General features: G+C 35.6%; 1 protein-coding gene across 11 annotated transcripts in view; it reads right to left on the bottom strand.

The window, feature by feature from the left end:
- The window catches only part of STAU2 (staufen double-stranded RNA binding protein 2), a 322,172-nt gene that overhangs the window by 145,515 nt on the left and 157,115 nt on the right, over positions 1 to 19,542 (bottom strand). For all 11 annotated transcript variants that reach the window (XM_057531779.1, XM_057531776.1, XM_057531771.1 and 8 more), the window contains one exon: positions 16,194 to 16,254. In XM_057531779.1, the coding sequence (XP_057387762.1) occupies positions 16,194 to 16,254 (61 nt within the window). The remainder of the gene's footprint in view (positions 1 to 16,193; positions 16,255 to 19,542) is intronic.

The following is a 19,542-nucleotide window of genomic DNA, read 5'->3' as shown; positions in this document are numbered from 1 at the left end:
AACCGGTGTGCACGGCAGAAATAGAGACACAGATGTAGAGAACAAATATATGGACACCAAGGGGGGAAAGTCAGGGGTGGGGGAATGGCGGTGGTGGGATGAATTGGGAGATTGGGATTGACATATACTAATATGTATAAAATAGATAACTAATAAAAACCTGCTGTATAAAAAAATAAATAAAATTCAAAAATTCAAAAAAATAAATAAAATAAAATTATGGATAGTAAACATCTTATATATCAACAATGAACAAGTGTAATTTGAAATTAAAAACACAATACCATTTATATTAGCACCTCCCAAAAATGTGATACTTAGGTATAAATCTAACAAAATATATACAGATCTGTATGAAGAAAACTACAAAACTCTGATGAACAAAATCAAGAAAAACTAAATAAATGAAGAGATATTCCATGTTCATGGATAAAAAGACTCAATATTGTCAAGATGTCAGTTCCTCCTAAATTGACCTATAGATTCAATGCAATCCCAATCAAAATCCCAGCAAGTTATTTTATGGATATCAACAACCTGATTCTAAAGTTTATATGGAGAGGCAAAAATCCTGTAATAGCCAAGCCTGTACTGAAGGTGAAGAACAAATCTGAAGGATTGATGCTACCCGACTTCAAGACTTACTACAAAGCTATAGTAATCAAGATAATGCAGTACGGGTGAAAGAATAGACAAACAGATCAGTGGAACAGAAGAGAGAGCCCAGAAATGGACCCCCATAAATACAGTCAATTGATCTTTGACAAAGGAGCAAAGGCAATACAATGCAGCAAAGACAGTCTCTTCAACAAACGATGCTGGAATAACTGGACATCCACATGTAAAAAAATTAATCTAGACACAGACCTTACATCCTTCACAAAACTCATAGTAATATATGTAAAATGCAAAACTATAAAACTCCTAGAAGATAACATAGGACAAAATTTAGATGACCTTGGGTATGGTAATGACTTTTCAGATATAACACCAAAGACAAGATCCATGAAAAAAATAATTGATAAGCTGGACTTCGTTAAAATTAAAAACTTCTGCTCTACAAAAGATATTATCAAGAGAATTAGAAGTCACAGACTGGGAGAAAATATTTGCAAAAGATTCATTTAATAAAGGACTGTTATCCAAAATATTTTACAAGGAACTCCTAAAACTCAAAAATAAGATATCAAACAACCCATTTTAAAAATGAGCCAAAAACCTTAACAGACACCTCACCAAAGAAGATACACAGATGGCAAATAACCATATGAAGAGATGCTTCATATCCTATGTCATCAGGGAAATGCAAATAAAAGCAACCAGATATCACTACACACCTATTAGAATGGCCAAAATCTGAAACACTGACATCACCACCAAATGCTGGTCAGGAGTGAAAGCAACTCCAACTCACTGTCGATAGGAATGCACAATGGTACAGCCACTCTGGTAGGTAGTTTGGTGGTTTCTTACAAAAGTAAACATACTCTTACCAGCAATCATGTTTCCTGGCATCTATTCAAAGAAGTTAAAAACTTATGTCTGTGTAAAAATCTGCACACAGATGTTTGTAACAGCCTTATTCATAATTGCCAAAACTTAGAAGCAACCAAGATGTCCCTCAGTAGGTAAATAAACTGATACACCCAGACAATGAAATATTACTCAGAGCTAAAAAGAAATGAGTTATCAATCATGAAAAGACATGGAGGAACCTTAAATGCTTATCACCATGTGAAAGAAGCCAGTCTTAAAAGGTTACAGATCTGTGATTCCAACTACATGAGATCCTGGAAAAGGTGAAACTATGGAGACAATAAGAAAAACATTGTTTGTCAGGGTGAAGGGAGGTAGGGAGAGAGAAAAAGACAAAGTACAAAAGATTTTTAGGGCAGTGAAAATATTCTGTATGATATTGTAATGATGGATATATATCATTACACATCTGTCCAAACCTATAAAATGTACCTAAGGTTCACTATGGACTTCAAGTGATCATGATATGTCAATGTAGGTTCATCCTTTGTAAAAAAATAAATAAATAAATGTACCACCTAGTGAGTTATGTTGCTAATGTGAAAGGTTATGCATATATATGGGGACAGGGTTTATATGAGAAATCTCTGCATCTCCCTCTCAATTTTGCTGTAAATCTAAAACTGCTCTTAAAAACTAAAAATTTTTTAGAGTAGCAAAAACAAAAAATGTGTATTAGCACAAAATGTAACAAAGAAAAGATGACACAGTTCAGTGGTAAATGTGCTCCACTGAAGCCTTAGCTATCAGAGTTCAAGTTGCAGATTGTCTCTTTACCTTGTTTCCTTCAACTGTAAAATGAATTAGACTAGAACCTGAAAATCTCTTTCAGCTCTAAAAGTCTATGAATCATCTTAACACAAACCAGAAAGCTTGGAATAAAACAATACACTTGAATAACATCACCTCAAAAGCCTGTGAGTGTTTTTAAAAATGGACTATTACTAAATTTTTTAAGTCTTAAGAAAAGTCATGTAAAGCAGATGGCTGTTCCGTTGTTAAAACAAACACCGCACATGCTTCCTCGGCCATTTTAGTGTTTTTACATGATCCACCCAAATATCAAACTGGTATCTGAAACAATAGTTTGGACATTTTCCACGTTATGAAACATCCTAAATGTTTTTTTTTTTTTTAAGATTCTGGTACCTGATATATGAAACATTCTTTCAAGAAAATGCATACTTAATTTTAGTGGAATTTCTTTAAGAAAACATTATTCAAAATTTCCTTAATTATCAGCAAGTGATATATATAGAAATAAATATGTTGTCTAGTGACAAATGCAGACCTCAGAATCAGAAGACACAAGTTCCAGTTTTCACTACCTCTAACTGAGTGTCCTCAGGCAAGTTATAAAATCACCTGAGCCTCAATTTTCCTGTTTGTAAAATAAGAGATTGGATGTTCTCCAACCTTTTCACACTTAGGACTTTTGTCTTCTTTTTGTTCTATGCACACCATGTTTCAAGGATCTATCTTTCAGACAGACTGCATTTCTTTAGTAATAATAAATCATCTTCCTGTTCCTTCTACCAAACACTGCCAATCTGAGATTCAGAACAGTCTGAGGTATGAATTCAGACATACATTGTTCTAACCCAAAGCAAAGCAATCTTATAAGAATGAACGCATTATTTCCATTAGGTTGTTGAAATACCGATAATGACACCTATTATTATATCGAGTGCAGCAACACCCAGCTGAGAACCACAAGTCTAGATGATATCTAAGACCATTAATACAGTGGGAAAAAAGTGAAAACACTTTTTTCCGTTTGTCCAAATATTAAACACTGACAATTTCAGGTACTGCACTATATGGTTTTATTTTTAAATAAAAAACAATAGATTTTTTTTTCAAATTACACTTTTCATTTTTTAAAAGTTCCCCCTCCTTTTCTAATGGGGGGAAGGGGAGTAGTTAACCACGTTTATATTACAGATTGACTAGCTTTTCAAGAAGCAATTTCAACTTTTAAAAACTTCGTTGAAATCACCAATAAAACACAAAATAGTACAATGCAGTCTATAAATACTTTCTGAATGAATGAATGAATGCTACACTGATCATACACAGACGTTTTAGGGAGACTGTCGCCACTGCCTTTCTGAACCTAACTGCCTTCAACCACACAGTTCCCTGCTGCTTCTTTTAGTGCTTTTAATTGGTGCTTTGACTACCCTTGCTCCTCTCATTTCTCATGTCAAGGAGATTTTTATCTTCTCAATTACTTATAATGCATGTAGTATGTGCAGAAAGATCATAGACCAAGCATATCTTCTTTCACATTTGTTTTTTTTTTTTTTTTTTTTTTTTTTTTTATTTTTTTTTTATAGCTACTTTATTTTATTTATTTCTTTATTTTTGGCTGTGTTGGGTCTTCAGTTCGTGCGAGGGCTTTCTCTAGTTACGGCAAGTGGGGTCCACTCTTCATCGCGGTGCAGGGACCGCTCTTCATCGCGGTGCGCGGGCCTTTCACTATCGCGGCCCCTCCTGTTGCGGGGCACAGGCTCCAGACGCGCAGGCTCAGTAGTTGTGGCTCACGGGCCCAGCTGCTCCGTGGCATGTGGGATCTTCCCAGACCAGGGCTCGAACCCGTGTCCCCTGCATTAGCAGGCAGCTTCTCAACCACTGCGCCACCAGGGAAGCCCTCACATTTGTTTTAAACAAAGTTTAAGTTTACTCATGTTAAAACAAAATACTCAATGATTAAAACTGCTACATAAATAGTCAAATGAATAGAAGAGAACAGAAAGTCCAGAATAATACCAAATGCATACAGAATCTTAGTATAACAGTGAAGTCTCAGTGCAATGGGGATTAAAGTTGGATCCAACTTTCAGTATAAATCCCAGAGGGATCAAAGATTTAAGGACAAAAAATAAAACTATAAAAGTTCCAGAAAGTAACTTAAAAGGATTTTATATAATCTCAGAATGGGGAAGGCATTATTAACTATGCTAAGATTACAAATGTTATAAAAGATTATAAAAGAAAGGCCATTCAAATACATTAAAAAGAAAACCAAACTTTAAAAGAAAATTCCAGTGGGATAGGGAGGGTGGGAGGGAGACGCAAGAGGGAGGACATATGGGGATATATGTATATGTATAGCTGATTCACTTTGTTATAAAGCAGAAACTAACACACCCTTGTAAAGCAATTATACTCCAATAAAGATGTTAAAAAAAAATGAAAAATATATATAAAAAAAGAAAATTCCATCAACAAAGAGAACAAGAAAAAATTAGCAAGTCATATTATAAAGGCACACACACAAACACACACACACACACACACACACACACACACGCTCTTTTCAAGTAAGGGAAAAAAAAGACCAACAATCTAATTTTAAAATGAGCAACAGATATAACTATATCATTGACATAAATAGTGTAGAAGTGAAAAAAGTATAGAAATGACTCATAAATGTACAAAAAAAATACTCAATCCCACTCACAAAAGGAAAAATGCAAAATAAAGCTACACAGAATACCACAGTTTAGCTATCAGATTGGCAAATGTCCAGAAGTTTGAGAGCACCCTGTTAGTGAAGCTGTGGGGAAACAGGAAATCCCATAAACTGCTAGTAGGAATGTAAACTGGGAAATCTCTATTGAGCATAATCTGGCATCATTTATCAAAAGTATAAGTGCACGTATTCTTTGACTTAGTATTTCCACTTGTAAGAATTTATCCAACAAATACACTAGCACACATTTAAAAGGATGTATGTATGAGGTTTTATGCAGCAGTGTTATTTATAATATAAAAATACAGTAAACAATTCAAATGCCCATCAGTTCAAAACTAGTTAAATAATAAAGTCCTACACATTATCAATATGGAAGGATCTTCAGGACATATTGTTGAGTGAAAAGAAAATTATATAACAGTGTGTCTACAATGCTAGAGGATAAAATAATGCATATTTGAATTTGCTTCTATATGTGTAAAAAGATTCTAGAGTAATATTAAAGAAGCTAATCAAAAATTACTTGCTTGGGAGACAGGGTGGAAACTGTGCTAATGGGGACAAAAGCACAGGGAGATTTCTCACCTTTTCTGCATTTAAAATTTTATCCACTCAAAAGACTAAGTAAAAATAGAAGAGTAAAATAAATAAGATTAACGATATAGTGGAATTTGAACTAAAGTCCAACTAAACTCATCATTAAAATGAATTCAGAGGTACAAAAGTGATTTAAAATGTTTCTACTTCTACTAGATACTTTGAAGGGCTCTCCACTCTTCCACTACAGTACTTCCTGTAAATCCGAATGTACACATACCCTGTAATTCATAGATTCCACTCCTAGGTATGTTCCCAGAAACTTACATATGTGCACCAGGAGACATGCTCAAAAATGTTCACAGTAATACTGTTTATAATAACAAAATCCTGAAAATATCCCAAGTGGATTAATAGGAGAATAGATAAATCAATTCTAGAATATGCACACAGTGGATGAAATAACTATATGTTAACAAAATAAATTAATCTTAAATTATAATTTGAAGTGGGAGAAATAAATTCCAGAAAGTATACAGTATAATGTCATTTTTTCTAAAGTTAAAAAAGCAAAACTAAACAAATACTGTTAAGGACTCATACTTCTTTGATAAAACTATATGAAATAAAGGGTGGGGTGACTATATATAAAATCCAGAGAGTGGTTACCTCAGGTGGGGAGAGGCAAGGTAGGCCAAGGGACAAGAAAGTGGTGAAGGTAACAACATTGGTAACGTTCTGGTCCTCAAATGCAGTAGTGGATTCGTAAGTGTTTATTTTATCATCATGCTTCATAACTTGTATGTGTTAAATTCATTATGTATCAAGTATTACCTATATTTTTTCTTTAAAACTAATACACGTTTAACATTTCTTGGCAAGTTATAATATATTATATGGGAGTTATAAACCTCCCTCTTTCTAGACAAGCTGATGAATGAATACTTACAAGAATTACCCTTATTTTATCCTATGTTTATTGTAGAATTTCTCTGATGACAGAGAAAATAATTTAGTAGCTCTTAATACTTCAACTTTCAGTCTCTGGGAGACTTTCATCTGTGTGTCACTGCTCTGCTCTGTTTTGGTTATAAGAATACTAGTTTTAAACAACTTTGATCCCTGCAGGGCTCTGAGAATAAGGAGCACATATTTCAGATTTCCGAAACAAATTTCAGAAACTGAAATTTCATTCAAACTTCAGAAAACTACTCATTTTCTCTTCTTAAAAAAAGTCATAAAAGTCTCCCCAAGTGGACTTAGGTATTCAGTAACTACCTCCATAGTGTTTAATATATACCATTTGTTTAAATTCAGCCAGATTGTGCAATTCAGGCCAAAGTTTGTGTATCTGTCAGTGTTTTAAATATACTTCAATTTTTTTCTGATTATAAACCTGTGTATGTTTATTATGGAAAAAACATTCTCTTATATTTTTCCATATCTTTTAGTTAAGCTTTAGAAAAAAATGGGCCTAAGCTTTGTATTCTTGTTTCTTCAGAAAGGCAGTGCTAATTCACAATCTTCTCAGCAGTAAGTGAGCACCTGTTTATTCAATGGCTAGAATCATCATTTTAAAATTCTTTTCAATTATATAGATGTGAAATTATATAACATTTATTTCTAATCTGGACTTTCCTGATTGTTGAACAGTTTTCATTATTTAATTTCTGGGTTTTTTAAAATGACTCCCTAAGTCCTTTGGCCATTTTTCTATTGGGAAGTTACTTAACCTGTAGGTGTCCTTTGGGTATATTTAACCTGGTGCTTATATATGCTGCAAGTTATGCTTTCTGTTTGTCATTTGCCTTTTTATTTTCTTATGCTGTTCCCTGAATTCATTTTTAGTTTTTATGTATCTAAATCCATCTCTTTTCAAGTTATGATTTCATCCTTTGCTCTTATGCTTAAAAACACTCTCATACTGCAATCAATAAATGCATCCTTAAATGGTTCATATGGTTTCATTTTTTAAAAAACATGTATCTGAAATCTTTTTGTATGTAAAAATGTAAGTCAAACAAGTTTTTTAAATCATGAAAATTTTTAAATTCATTCAATCTTTCCCAAGAATATTTCAAAAAGATACACTGTGTTAATCTGATTACAGGGACTTCGCTGGTGGTCCAGTGGTAAAGAATCTGCTATGCAATGCAGGGGACACAGATTCAATCCCTGGTCAGGGAACTAAGATCCCACATGCCACGGGGTAACTAAGCCCGTGCATCACAACTACTGAGCTCATGTGCTTCAACTAGAGAATCCATGCACTTCAACTAGAGAGTCTGCATGCCACAAACTACAGAGCCCATGCGCACTGGAGCCCGCGCGCCACAACTAGAGAGAAGCCCAAGTGCTGCAATGAAGAGCTCGTGCGCCACAACGAAAAGATCCCGCATGCCTCAACGAAGATCCCGTGTGCCTGCAACTAAGCCCTGACACAACCTAAATAAATAAATTAATTAATTAATTAAATATTTTTAAAAATCTGATTAAAGACTTTCCTTCTAGTTTCAGATTATTTTTCCTTAAATGAATGGGCCCTTAACTACAAACTCAACTGGTATGCCTAAAACAGAAGCAAGCTTAACACTGTCTCTCATTCCCCTATTGAAATACCAATGGAATAAATCTAAACTAAGAAGGTAAAATACCATACTCAGAAAACTATAAGACACTGACGAAAGAAACTGAAGACAACACAGATGGAAAGATATACATGTTCATGGATTGGAAGAATTAATATTGTTAAAATGACCATACTACCCAAGGCAATCTACAAATCCAGTGAAATCCCTATCCAAGTGCCAATGGCATTTTTCACAGAACTAGAACAAATAATTCTAAAATCTGTATGGAAACACAAAAGACCCTGAATAGCTAAAACAGCCTTGACAAAGAAGAACAAAGAACATGCTCCCTAATTTAAAACTATATTACAAAGCTACAGTAATCAAAACAGTAAGGTGGTACTAGCACAAAAGCAGAAACAAAGACCAATGGAACAGAATAGAGAGCTCAGAAATAAACCCACATACTTCTGGTCAATTAATCTATGACAAAGGAGGCAAGAATATACAATGGAGAAAAGAGAGTCTCTTCAATAAGTGGTGCTGGGAAAACTGGACACCTACATGTAAAAGAATGAAATCAGAACATTCTCTAACACCACATACAAAAATAAACTCAAATGAACTAAAGACCTAAATGTAAGAATGGAAACCATAAAACTCCTAGAAGAAAACATAGGTGGAATACTCTTTGACATAAATTGTAGCAACATATTTTTGGATCTGTCTCCTAAAGCAAAGGAAATAAAAGCAAAAATAAACAAATGGGATCTGATTAAACTTAAAAGCTTTTGCACAGTGAAGGAAACCATTGACAAAATGAAAATACAACCTATGGAATGGGAGAAAATATTTGAAAATGATATGACGGATAAGAGGTTAGTATCCAAAATATATAAACAGCTCATACAACTCAACATCAAAAAACAAACCCCATTAAAAAATGGGCAGAAGACCTGAATAGCCATTTTTCCAAAGAAGACATACAGATGGCCAACAGCCACATGAAAAGATGCTCAACATTGCTAATCATCAGAAAAATACAAATTAAAAACACAATGAGATATCACCTCACACCTGTCAGAATGACTATCATCAAAAAGACCACAAATAACAAATGTTGCTGAGGGTGTGGAGAAAAGGGAACCCTCCTGCACTGATGGTGGGACTGTAAATTGTTGCAGCCACTATGGAAAACAGTATGGAGGTTTCTCAAAAAAACTAAAAATAGAGCTACCATATGATCCAGGAATTTCACTCCTGGGTATTTATCTGAAAAAAGTGAAAACACTAATTTGAAAAGATACATGCACCCTAATGTTCACAGCAGCACTGTTTATAACTGTCAAGATATGGAAGCAATCTAAGTGTCCATTAATAGATGAATGGATAAAGAAGATGTGGTATATACGTACAATGGAACACTACTCAGCTATAAAAAAAGAGTAAAATTTTGCCATCTGCAACAACGTGGATGGACTTGGAGGGTATTATGCTAAGTGAAATGAGTCAGAGAGAGAAACACAAATACTGTACGATATCACTTACATGTGGAATCTATAAAAATAAAACAAACTAGTGAATACAGCAAAAAGAAACAGACTCACAGATGTAGAGAACAAACTAGTGCTTACCAATGGGGAGAGGAAGAAGGGGAGAGGCAAGATAAGGGTAGGGGATTGAGAGGTAAAAACTACTATGTATAATAAATAAATAAGCTACAAGGATATACTGTACAACACAGAATACAGCCAATATTTTATAATAACTATAAATGGAATATAACCTTTAAAAATTGTGAATCACCTGTACACCTGAAACTTATATAATATTGTACATCAACTATACCTCAATTTTTAAAAAAGACAACAAATAACAAGTGTTGGCAAGGATGTGGAGAAAAGAGAACTCTTATGCACTGCTGGTGGGAATATAAATTGGTGCAGCCACTATGGAAAACAGTATGGAGATTCCTCAAAAAATTATAAATAGAACTATGATGCAGCAATTCCACTCCTCGGTATTTATCTGAAGAAAATGAAAACACTAATTAGAAAAAACGTATGTTCACATATGCCTTACAGTTTTCCGAGTACAGGTCTTTTACCTCCTTGGTTAGATTTATTCCTAGGTATTTTATTTTCTTTGATGCAACTGTAAATGGGATTGTTTTTTCAATTTCTTTTTGTGACAGTTCATTGTTAGTGTACAGAAAAGCAACAGAATTTTGTACCCTGAAGACAATTTAACCTGGCACAGCTAAGCACCTAACTGTAAGTAGACAAAAAAAGTTAAAGTATATGTGCATTTAATTTTTGAAGTGGAAGGTATTTTTAAAAATATTACAGTCATAAGAAACTGCTAACAGTTACAACTAAAAAACAGTTTAAATGGTTTTGCAAGTGACTGTGATTGCAGAGCCTGGTTCCTGACTTGATTGCCTGCAGATTTAAAACGTGGACCTAATTTTTGCATGCTTCCCAGGCTTTCTTCATTGTATTGAATTGCACTGAATCCGTAGATTGCCTTGATACATACAATGGAATATTACTCAGCCCTAAAAAACAATGAAATCTTCCCATTTTCAACAACATGGACAACCTAGAGGGTATTATGCTAAGTGAAACAAACCAGACAGAGAACGACAAATACTGTATGACTTCACTTATATGTGGAAGTTAAAAACAAAACAAATGAACAAACATAACAAAAGAGTTATAGATACAGAGAACCAACAGGTAGTTGTTAGAGGGGGTTGGGGAAGGAAAGAAATAAATGAGGGAGATTAGGATGGTACAGACTTCCAGGTGTAAAATAAATGTGTCATGGGTATGAAATGTACAGTGTGGTGAATATAATCAATAACTATGTAATATCTCTGTATGGTGAAATCATAACTAGACTTACTGTGGTGCTCATTTTGAAATTTACAGAAATATTTAATGACTATGTTGTGTAACAGGAACTAACATAGTGTTGTAGGTCAATTATACTTCAAAAACAAACAAACTCATAGAAAAAGAGATCAGATATGTGGCTACTAGAGGTGGGAGGTGAGGAAGGGGGAACTGGGTGAAGGCAGTCAAAAGGTACAAACTTCCAGTTATAAGTACTAGGGATGTAATGTGCAACATGATACATAGAATTAACACTGCTGGATGTTACAGATGAAAGTTGATGAGAGAGCAAATATTAGGATTTCTCATCATAAGGAAAAATATTTTTTTCTACTTCTTTAATTTTGTACGAGACGATAGATGTTCACTAAAATTATTGTGATAATCATTTCATGATGTAAGTCAAATCATTATGCCTGTACATCTTAAACTTATACAGTGCTATATGTCAATTATATCTCAATGAAACTGGAAGAAGAAAAAATAAAATAGACTGCTACAAGTCAGCTACACTCGTAGATTTCCAACAGAGTATTTATATGTCTAAATAAATAATTAAGTTGAATCATTTGGCTCTGTATTTAAATCCTATTGGCTCCAACTAATTTAACTGTCTCATTACGAAGTGGCTTCTGTTATGGGAGCCCCAAAAGGGAACTGTTCAGGGAATTCTCCCAAAACACTTAAAGAATCTATTAATCTATTATCTTAAAAGTACAGACTTCACCCACCCGCCCCCCTCCAAAATGTAGAGGTTCTAAATACAGCACACAGCATAGGGGAAACAAGCATGCAATCTCTCTAATGTCATGTCACTGGGATGGTTTATCCTCCTGGTTTCAGGATGTACAGAGTTTAATAGTATATGGATATAACACAAAAGTGACAAAAATTTTGATAAGTCAACTTCAATACTGAAAAGGTTAATAAGAATTCTTTCCCATCCCAAAAGTATTTGTCTTGGGTCATCTCTAATGAACCTTCGAAGAGCCAGCGTATTTCACAGGGGCTAAATAAAACTTTTTAAAAGGTTAACGGAAAAATATTTATGTGAAAAATGCCTCCGAACAATCTTTTAGTGGGTGGATTCGGCACATACCAGTGAATGCCTTTGAGCTTCGTCCAATTTCGAATTAAGCTAGAGTTTACCTTTAAGAAAGAATGAACCTGCTTTTAAGTAAAACCCTGTGTTAATAAGAAACATGGAATGTGAATACAAAAAAAAAAAGATTTTATCAACTGAACTGTATCTAAAAATTTTACAAAGTTTTCCATGAGCCGTCAGTAAGTCTTTAAAATGCATGATCTTTTAAAAAACTTGTTAACCATTCATCTGTAAAAATCTAGCTTCTTATGTGTGTGCCAAGCATAAAATTGCCCCATGCTAAATTTAACACAAACCTCACATTACAGAGTTATGTGTTCTTGCACTTCAACATGACTATGACAGTGATTCACAGGGTGAAAATACACTGAGAATAGTCTACATTCTGCAATTCAGTGCAATGAAGAAAGGCTTATGAAGCATGCAAAAATTAGGTCCATGTTTTAAATCTGCAGGCAATCAAGCCAGGAACCAGGCTCTGAAATCACAATCACTTGCAAAACCATTTAAACTATTTTTTTGTTGTAACTGTTAGCAGTTTCTTATGACTGTAATCTTTTAAAAAATATCTTCCACTTCAAAAATTAAATGCACATGTACATTAACTTTTTTTGTCTACTTACAGTTAGGTGCTAGCTGTGCCAGGTTAAAATTGTCTTCTTTCCCCTTTCCAATTCTGTATTCTCTTCTTTTAATTTTTTTTTGAAGATTTAAATTTTTTTTATTTTTGGCTGTGTTGGGTCTTCATTGCTGCACACGGGCTTTCTCTAGTTGTGGTGAGCAGGGGCTACTCTTCGTTGCAGTGCATGGGCTACGCATTGCGGTGTCTTCTCTTGTTGCAGAGCATGGGCTCTAGGCACGTGGGCTTCAGTAGTTGCAGCACGCGGACTCAGTAGTTGTGGCACGCGGGCTCAGCAGTTGTGGCTCGTGGGCTTAGTTGCTCCGCGGCACGTGGGATCTTCCCGGACCAGGGATCGAACCCGTGTCCCCTGCACTGGCAGGTGGATTCTTATCCACTGTGCCACCAGGGAAGTCCTCTTCTTTTAATTTTTGTACACTGTGGTTCCAAGTTAATTTCATAATATTTATCCAAATAATTGTTGGCTAAAAATTTGTTCTTTTTAACTACAGTTTGTGAAGTAACGTAAAGTTTAATCAAAAAAAAAGAAAAATGAAGAGAGTCACTTTATGATGACATTCTGTTTTCTACAAAGTAATATGTTACCTTTTCACATGTTATTCAAGGATGGTTAATCGTTTTACAAATGCTAGAAAATTAAGGATACTCAACACTATAAGTTGATATGTGTAACTCTTAACAGAGCACATTGAAGAATAAGATGTAAACTGAGTTGCTCAAGGTCAGACAATATGGCAGTGAGGCAGGCAGCTGTGGCAACCTCTCAAATTCCTGTCTTCCCACATGTGCCGTACTGAGACCCCTGCTCTATCCCCTGCCTGCAGAACACTAACACAGGTAATGTCCACAGGACAGGAACCACCTAGGGCAGAATTTCAAACTTAAGGAATTGATTAAGTAGAAGAGAATTTAACCTAAACATTATCCTAATATATGAATTCACATTATTTTTTAGGTAATGGAGTCATCGTAGCAACCAACTTTTTCTTAACGTTGTATTTAAGTAGCTACGAGCTGCCTCCAGAGGACCTGGGGGCTCCACTAGAGAGAACTAGCTCTGGGGAAGAGAAACAGTTAATTTTCAGAGCTGGGCTGCCCTCAATGTCTGTGGTAACCTGCAGGCCACTCACAGAAGAACCCTGTATCAGCTTTCTCACCTCCTCACACTGGGAAGGGGTGACGGATCATCCTTCTTTGAAATTCTCAATTTGAACTACTCTACTGTAGACCAGAGGAAGTCCTAAAGTGTTAACAGTTTGGTTAAATTTTGAGGGGGCTTCAAATAGCTTTATCACTTCTAACATTACGTTTAAAGCAAATCTTTTATGCATTCTTATACATTTCTCATCACTGAAACTCACTGGCCTCTTTGTGATATTTCTTCCCCTACTTGCAAAGGAGTTCCAAATCCCTTAGCAAATTATGAAAAAAATCAACAGATCATAAAGATGAGGGTCAAAATATCACTGTTTAATGATGGGAGTTTGCAGGCTATCTACAATGTGCTTTCATGTTAAAACTATCAAGTTAACAACTATCTGACTTCCATATTCAAATACATAATGTTTACGTTCTTTGAGAAAATATCTAATGCCAAAAGTAACTATTCAAATATAAACCATATATATTCTTTGGTTCACATGTACATGCAAAAACTCTGACAGATAAAAAGTATAAGAATGGAATTTTTGGCGAGCTTACACAGAATTATAGAATTTTTATTAAAAAAACGAGAGAAGGCATGGAAGGAAATTAACATTCATTATGTGCTTACTAAGAAAGAGACACTGTGCTAAGTACTTTGCATAAAACTGAAATCAACTGAATGTTTCTTACATTCCTTGACCAAGTAATTATAATCGTATATATTCAAACATCAAAGGAATTAAAAACAAACTCTCTGAGAATCCTGAACTGATTCCATTTTTTCTTTGGGCAATGTGCTAAGCCTATCACATTCATCATCCTTACATACAGAGACAAAAGGCCCAGAGTCCTATTACATTATTTAAATTATTCCTAGAAAGTAACTCATGAATACTATTACCTCACTGAAATAGTCTTTCCAAGAGGCTAGTTTTGATGATCCAAGAATTCAATTCTCCTAAGCATGCTTTGATACGAGTTTGTTACAAATTTCATTATACACCAAGAGATGAGTTGCTAACATGAAAGAATACTCTTCATTATGACAATTTACATATTTAAGCTACTTCAGCTTCTGAAGGTTATGAAGAAGAGAGCTAGGGTTAGAAATGAGAGAGATCTGACTTCACTGGGGACTTCACTTCGACAGGGTCTTCACTGGCTGGCTGTGCTGTTTTACTGATTTACAGTAAAATAGTCACTTCAGTGACAACAGATGCTTTTTGGGAAAGGTGGGGAGGAAATTAAGCAAAATATCTATGCTTCCAATGCATAACATCTTGATCATGTACCTTTGAAAAAAGAAATAACCGGGCTTCCCTGGTGGCGCAGTGGTTGAGAATCTGCCTGCTAATGCAGGGGACACGGGTTCGAGCCCTGGTCTGGGAAGATCCCACATGCCACGGAGCAGCTGGGCCCGTGAGCCACAGTTGCTGAGCCTGCGCGTCTGGAGCCTGTGCCCCGCGACGGGAGGGGCCGCGATAGAGAAAGGCCCGCGCACCGCGATGAAGAGCGGTCCCCGCACCGCGATGAAGAGTGGCCCCCGCTTGCCGCAACTGGAGAAAGCCCTCGCACGAACCGAAGACCCAACACAGCCAAAAATAAATAAATAAATAAATAAATAAATAAATAAGAAAAATCCTTAAAAAAAAAAAAAAAAAAAAAAAGAAATAACCTGAAGTGGATTTTTAAATGTCTGATATACCATATTTGGAATAAAATTGTGAGTAATTTTATTCTTACATTTCTGATATTTCAATTAGTGACTTTAATGAAATATCAAAAATTCTAATGACTCAGCACAACCTGAAAAATGTGGGTATTACAATGTTAAATGAAACCCAGTACAAACTTTCATCTATATTATAATTATGTAAGTGTGTGTGTGTGTGTGTGTGTGTGTGTGTGTGTGTGTACCTAAAAAGTAGAACTGTGAAAACAGTTGATGTTGGGTTATAATGGGCTGATAGATAATTGTTTTTCTTTCTTGATTCTTTTCTATTGTAATAATGTCACAACAAAAACAACTTAAAAAAAAAGAACATCACTGCTTTATGGATAAAATAGTACTCCGTCTGCAATGACTTAACCATGTTAAAGATATGAGTACCTGTGTCTTCTGTCAGTTCCAGGAAAGCAAACACCACAACTTCCGTGCATCCCTCATAACACTTAACGTCGCATCTCAGGTCCAAACAGACCCAGTAAATACCCAATGAGGGACAAGTCACTGAACCACTGATGAACATCAAGTGTAGTTAATATAAAAATAGAAACTTACTGTTATTTGTTGGTTCAGGAAACCCAGCCTTTGGACCACTCCATCCTTTGTTTTCCCCTGTCTGAAAAATTAAACCAATTGTTTAAGTCCAGGGAAAGAGACTTAAATTCAAAAAGAAAAAAGTTGACTAATCAATTAAGCAAGGGCAAAGGTTATTCTGCTCATTCTCTCCACCTCTGACCCCAGAACCGTGGACACAAGAATAACTAACATGAACAGTACCATCTATCCCTTTTCTACATTCGAATCTGTTTCTTATATCTCCTGCTTTTACCTGTTTATTTAAATTTATAATTTGTCATCAATAAAGCCCCATATTTAGTATATGTATTATATTTATACAACATGGGCTCTACCAAGGTGGTGAAGAAGTAAATAATTCTTTTTCAAACAGTAGACAATAATCATCACAAGTGCTAAAGTGACTAAAAGGGCTTCTTTATCACTTCTGAAGTCAAATTAACAACAGAAATATTACTATGTCTGTTCTGGAAAAGTCCTGACAAGGGTCACTGAATATTGCTAATGACGTGCAAAAAAATTGAAAACTAAACCCTAACTTTAAGTGAAATCTGGAATATCCTGGCTTTTCCCAGATGATTTGGTCAATGTCTAGTGTAAAATACATTCTGAGCTCAGATATTTTGAAGTAGTAAGTATTTTAATCACATTATAAGTGACTTTAACTGGTTACATTCTCTTTTTGTGGAGCTGGTGTTATTAAGTACTCCAGGAGGGGAAAAGGCCTAGTTCCTATTATAAGCAGTATTTATGTTATCAGATGTCAAAGATCAAATGGACAAATTAAATCCATATATAAACTCAAACTACATTTCCAGCAAATAGTGTACAACTGTGAAAGGACGGAGGAGAAAACGTGCGTAAATGCAGATACACATGGATGGGAAGGCCTGAGGAGACTCCCACTCACAAGTTCTCTGTGAAGCACAAAACAGGATGAGAGGAGAGCTGACGGAGAGGGTTATAAATCCGAGGAAAGTGTACATAGCAAGGAATAAGTCACTTCAGGGAAAGAAAGACCTGGCTGATAAGAAGAATACAGATTCTCAGGCACTTGAGTGCTCAGTTGAAGTTGGTAATAATACATTTAGCACTTCATTCCTCCTTTTCTCTCCTTCTACTATTAACCAAAGTTATTTAAATATTAGATTTTATTCCCTAAGCCTAATTTTTCACCTTCAACTGACTCCCAAGCCTGCTGCTCTATGATTTCTACCCCAACACTCTAATGAAACTGCTTTTGTAAGGTTTCTGCTTAAACATGACACAGTGACCACAAACAGTAATCTCTTCTCTCTCCCCAAACAACTCTAAATTGATAATCCAATAATCCATAAACTCTCTCTCTTTCCCTCTGCCCCTACTCTCCCCAGAATATGAAAGGAATCAACAGCAGAAGAGGTAAGTCAAAGTTGGTAACCTGGAAAGCAGATTAGTTGTAACTAACTTAGCAGGTGTGAGCTGGCTGAAACCTCACCTGCAGAGCAAGAAGCCAGCAAAGAGCTAACAAAGAGTAAATCAATTTGTGCTCCAGGACCCCAGAAAGCCTCGGGAATCAGAAGCACACCTGGTACTTCTAAAGATGAATCCTGGAAGAGCATGAAAACAGAAAGATTGTTTGGAAGTCTTTCAAAATGCTATGAGAGGGCTTCCCTGGTGGCGCAGTGGTTGAGAATCTGCCTGCCAATGCAGGGGATGCGGGTTCGAGCCCTGGTCTGGGAAGATCTCACATGCCGCGGAGCAACTGGGCCTGTGAGCCACAATTACTGAGCCTGCATGTCTGGAGCCTGTGCTCCACAACAAGAGAGGCCGCGATAGTGAGAGGCCCGTGCACCGCGATGAAGAGTGGCCCCCGCTTGCCGCAACTGGAGAAAGCCCTTGCATAGAAACGAAGACCCAACACAGCCAAAAATAAATAAATAAATAAATTTCAAGATGGTCCACATCAAGAAAAATTTTTAAAAATTAAAAATGCTATAAGACTTCCAGGTTACCTCTTTGACCCCAAGGAGACAGGATTTCCTAAAAGATTTCCTCTTCAGAAAGCCTAAAACAGAGAGACTCTGGACACCAGGTACAGCTGAGGATGGGATGGATCTATATGCCACACTGCAAATAAGGAGATGGAGTCCAAAGCTACATCCTTACATTCTGGAAGATAAGGTTCCCCAGCTCCCTTCCTCACTGGGCCTCAGAAGACAACACCCAGCCTACCAATCCACAAGGATGGTGAGGACAACACAGGGAACAGAATAAAACTTCAAAAAAAAAAAAGGTTTAAAAAAAAAGTTCTCAGAGAGAAAGAAAGAGAGAGAAATATTACACCCATTAAACAAGAACAGGAGGTTATAAAGAGGAATATTCTGAGAATGAGAAAGAGCTCTGGAAAATAAAAAATACAACAGCTGAAGCAAAATATTTCAAAGAAGGACTGGAAGACAAAATTGAAGAAATCTCCTAGAAAACAGAACATAAAGAAAAAGAGATAGAAATAGAAAATAAAGAAAGAAAGAATCAGAAGATCATCCATTAGACTAACAGGTAACCTAGAAAGAAACAATAGCAAAAATGGAAGGAAAGAAATTACCAAAGAAAAAATATAAGAAGTTTCCCACTTTTAAAGTATATGAATTTCTGGACTGAAACCCAAACACCTAACACAATTTATAAAAGAATATACAAATCAAGTCAATCACCCATGAACTTTCCAAACTCCTGAGAAAAGAAGTTAGAAAAGCATCAAGAGGGAGACGAAACATAAAGGTTTCATAACAGGCTGAAGAATCAGAAGGCTTTGGAATTTCAACAGTAATGCTGAGAGGTAGAAAACATTGGTGCAATGCCTTCAAAACTCTGTGAAAAAATATTTCTAATTTAGAATTATGTCTCAGAAAAACTATCAACTGTGTGGGAAACATAAAGATGTATCAGACCTATAAGATCTCAAAAAAATTTACTCCCCATGTATCCTCTATCAGGAAGCTACTAGAGCATGTACTCCATCAACACGAGGAAATAAATGAAGAATAAGGGAAACTGTCCAGAAAACAGGCAACTCAACAAGGGAGAGAGGCAAAAGCAACTTTCAGTGAAATGGTGAAGAAAAGAACCAAAATAGTGGGTCTTTAGCAGATCCATCAAACAAACAATCCAAAGTAGAAGAGGAGGATAAAGAGCTCCAAGAAAGAAAAACCAAGAAACTAAAAAAGTACATGATGTGTTTACTTGGCAGAGAGTTTGGGGTTAAATTAGAGAGACACAGAAAAGTATACATGTTGAATATGAATAAGAGAACTAAATCTTCATTTTCCATAGCAGGAACTCAGAT

The sequence above is a fragment of the Balaenoptera acutorostrata genome, chromosome 17 (genome assembly GCF_949987535.1).
Source record: "Balaenoptera acutorostrata chromosome 17, mBalAcu1.1, whole genome shotgun sequence".
Lineage (NCBI taxonomy): Eukaryota > Metazoa > Chordata > Mammalia > Artiodactyla > Balaenopteridae > Balaenoptera > Balaenoptera acutorostrata.
Note: the sequence above shows the minus strand (reverse complement) of the source record. Positions and strands in the feature narration are given on the sequence as shown.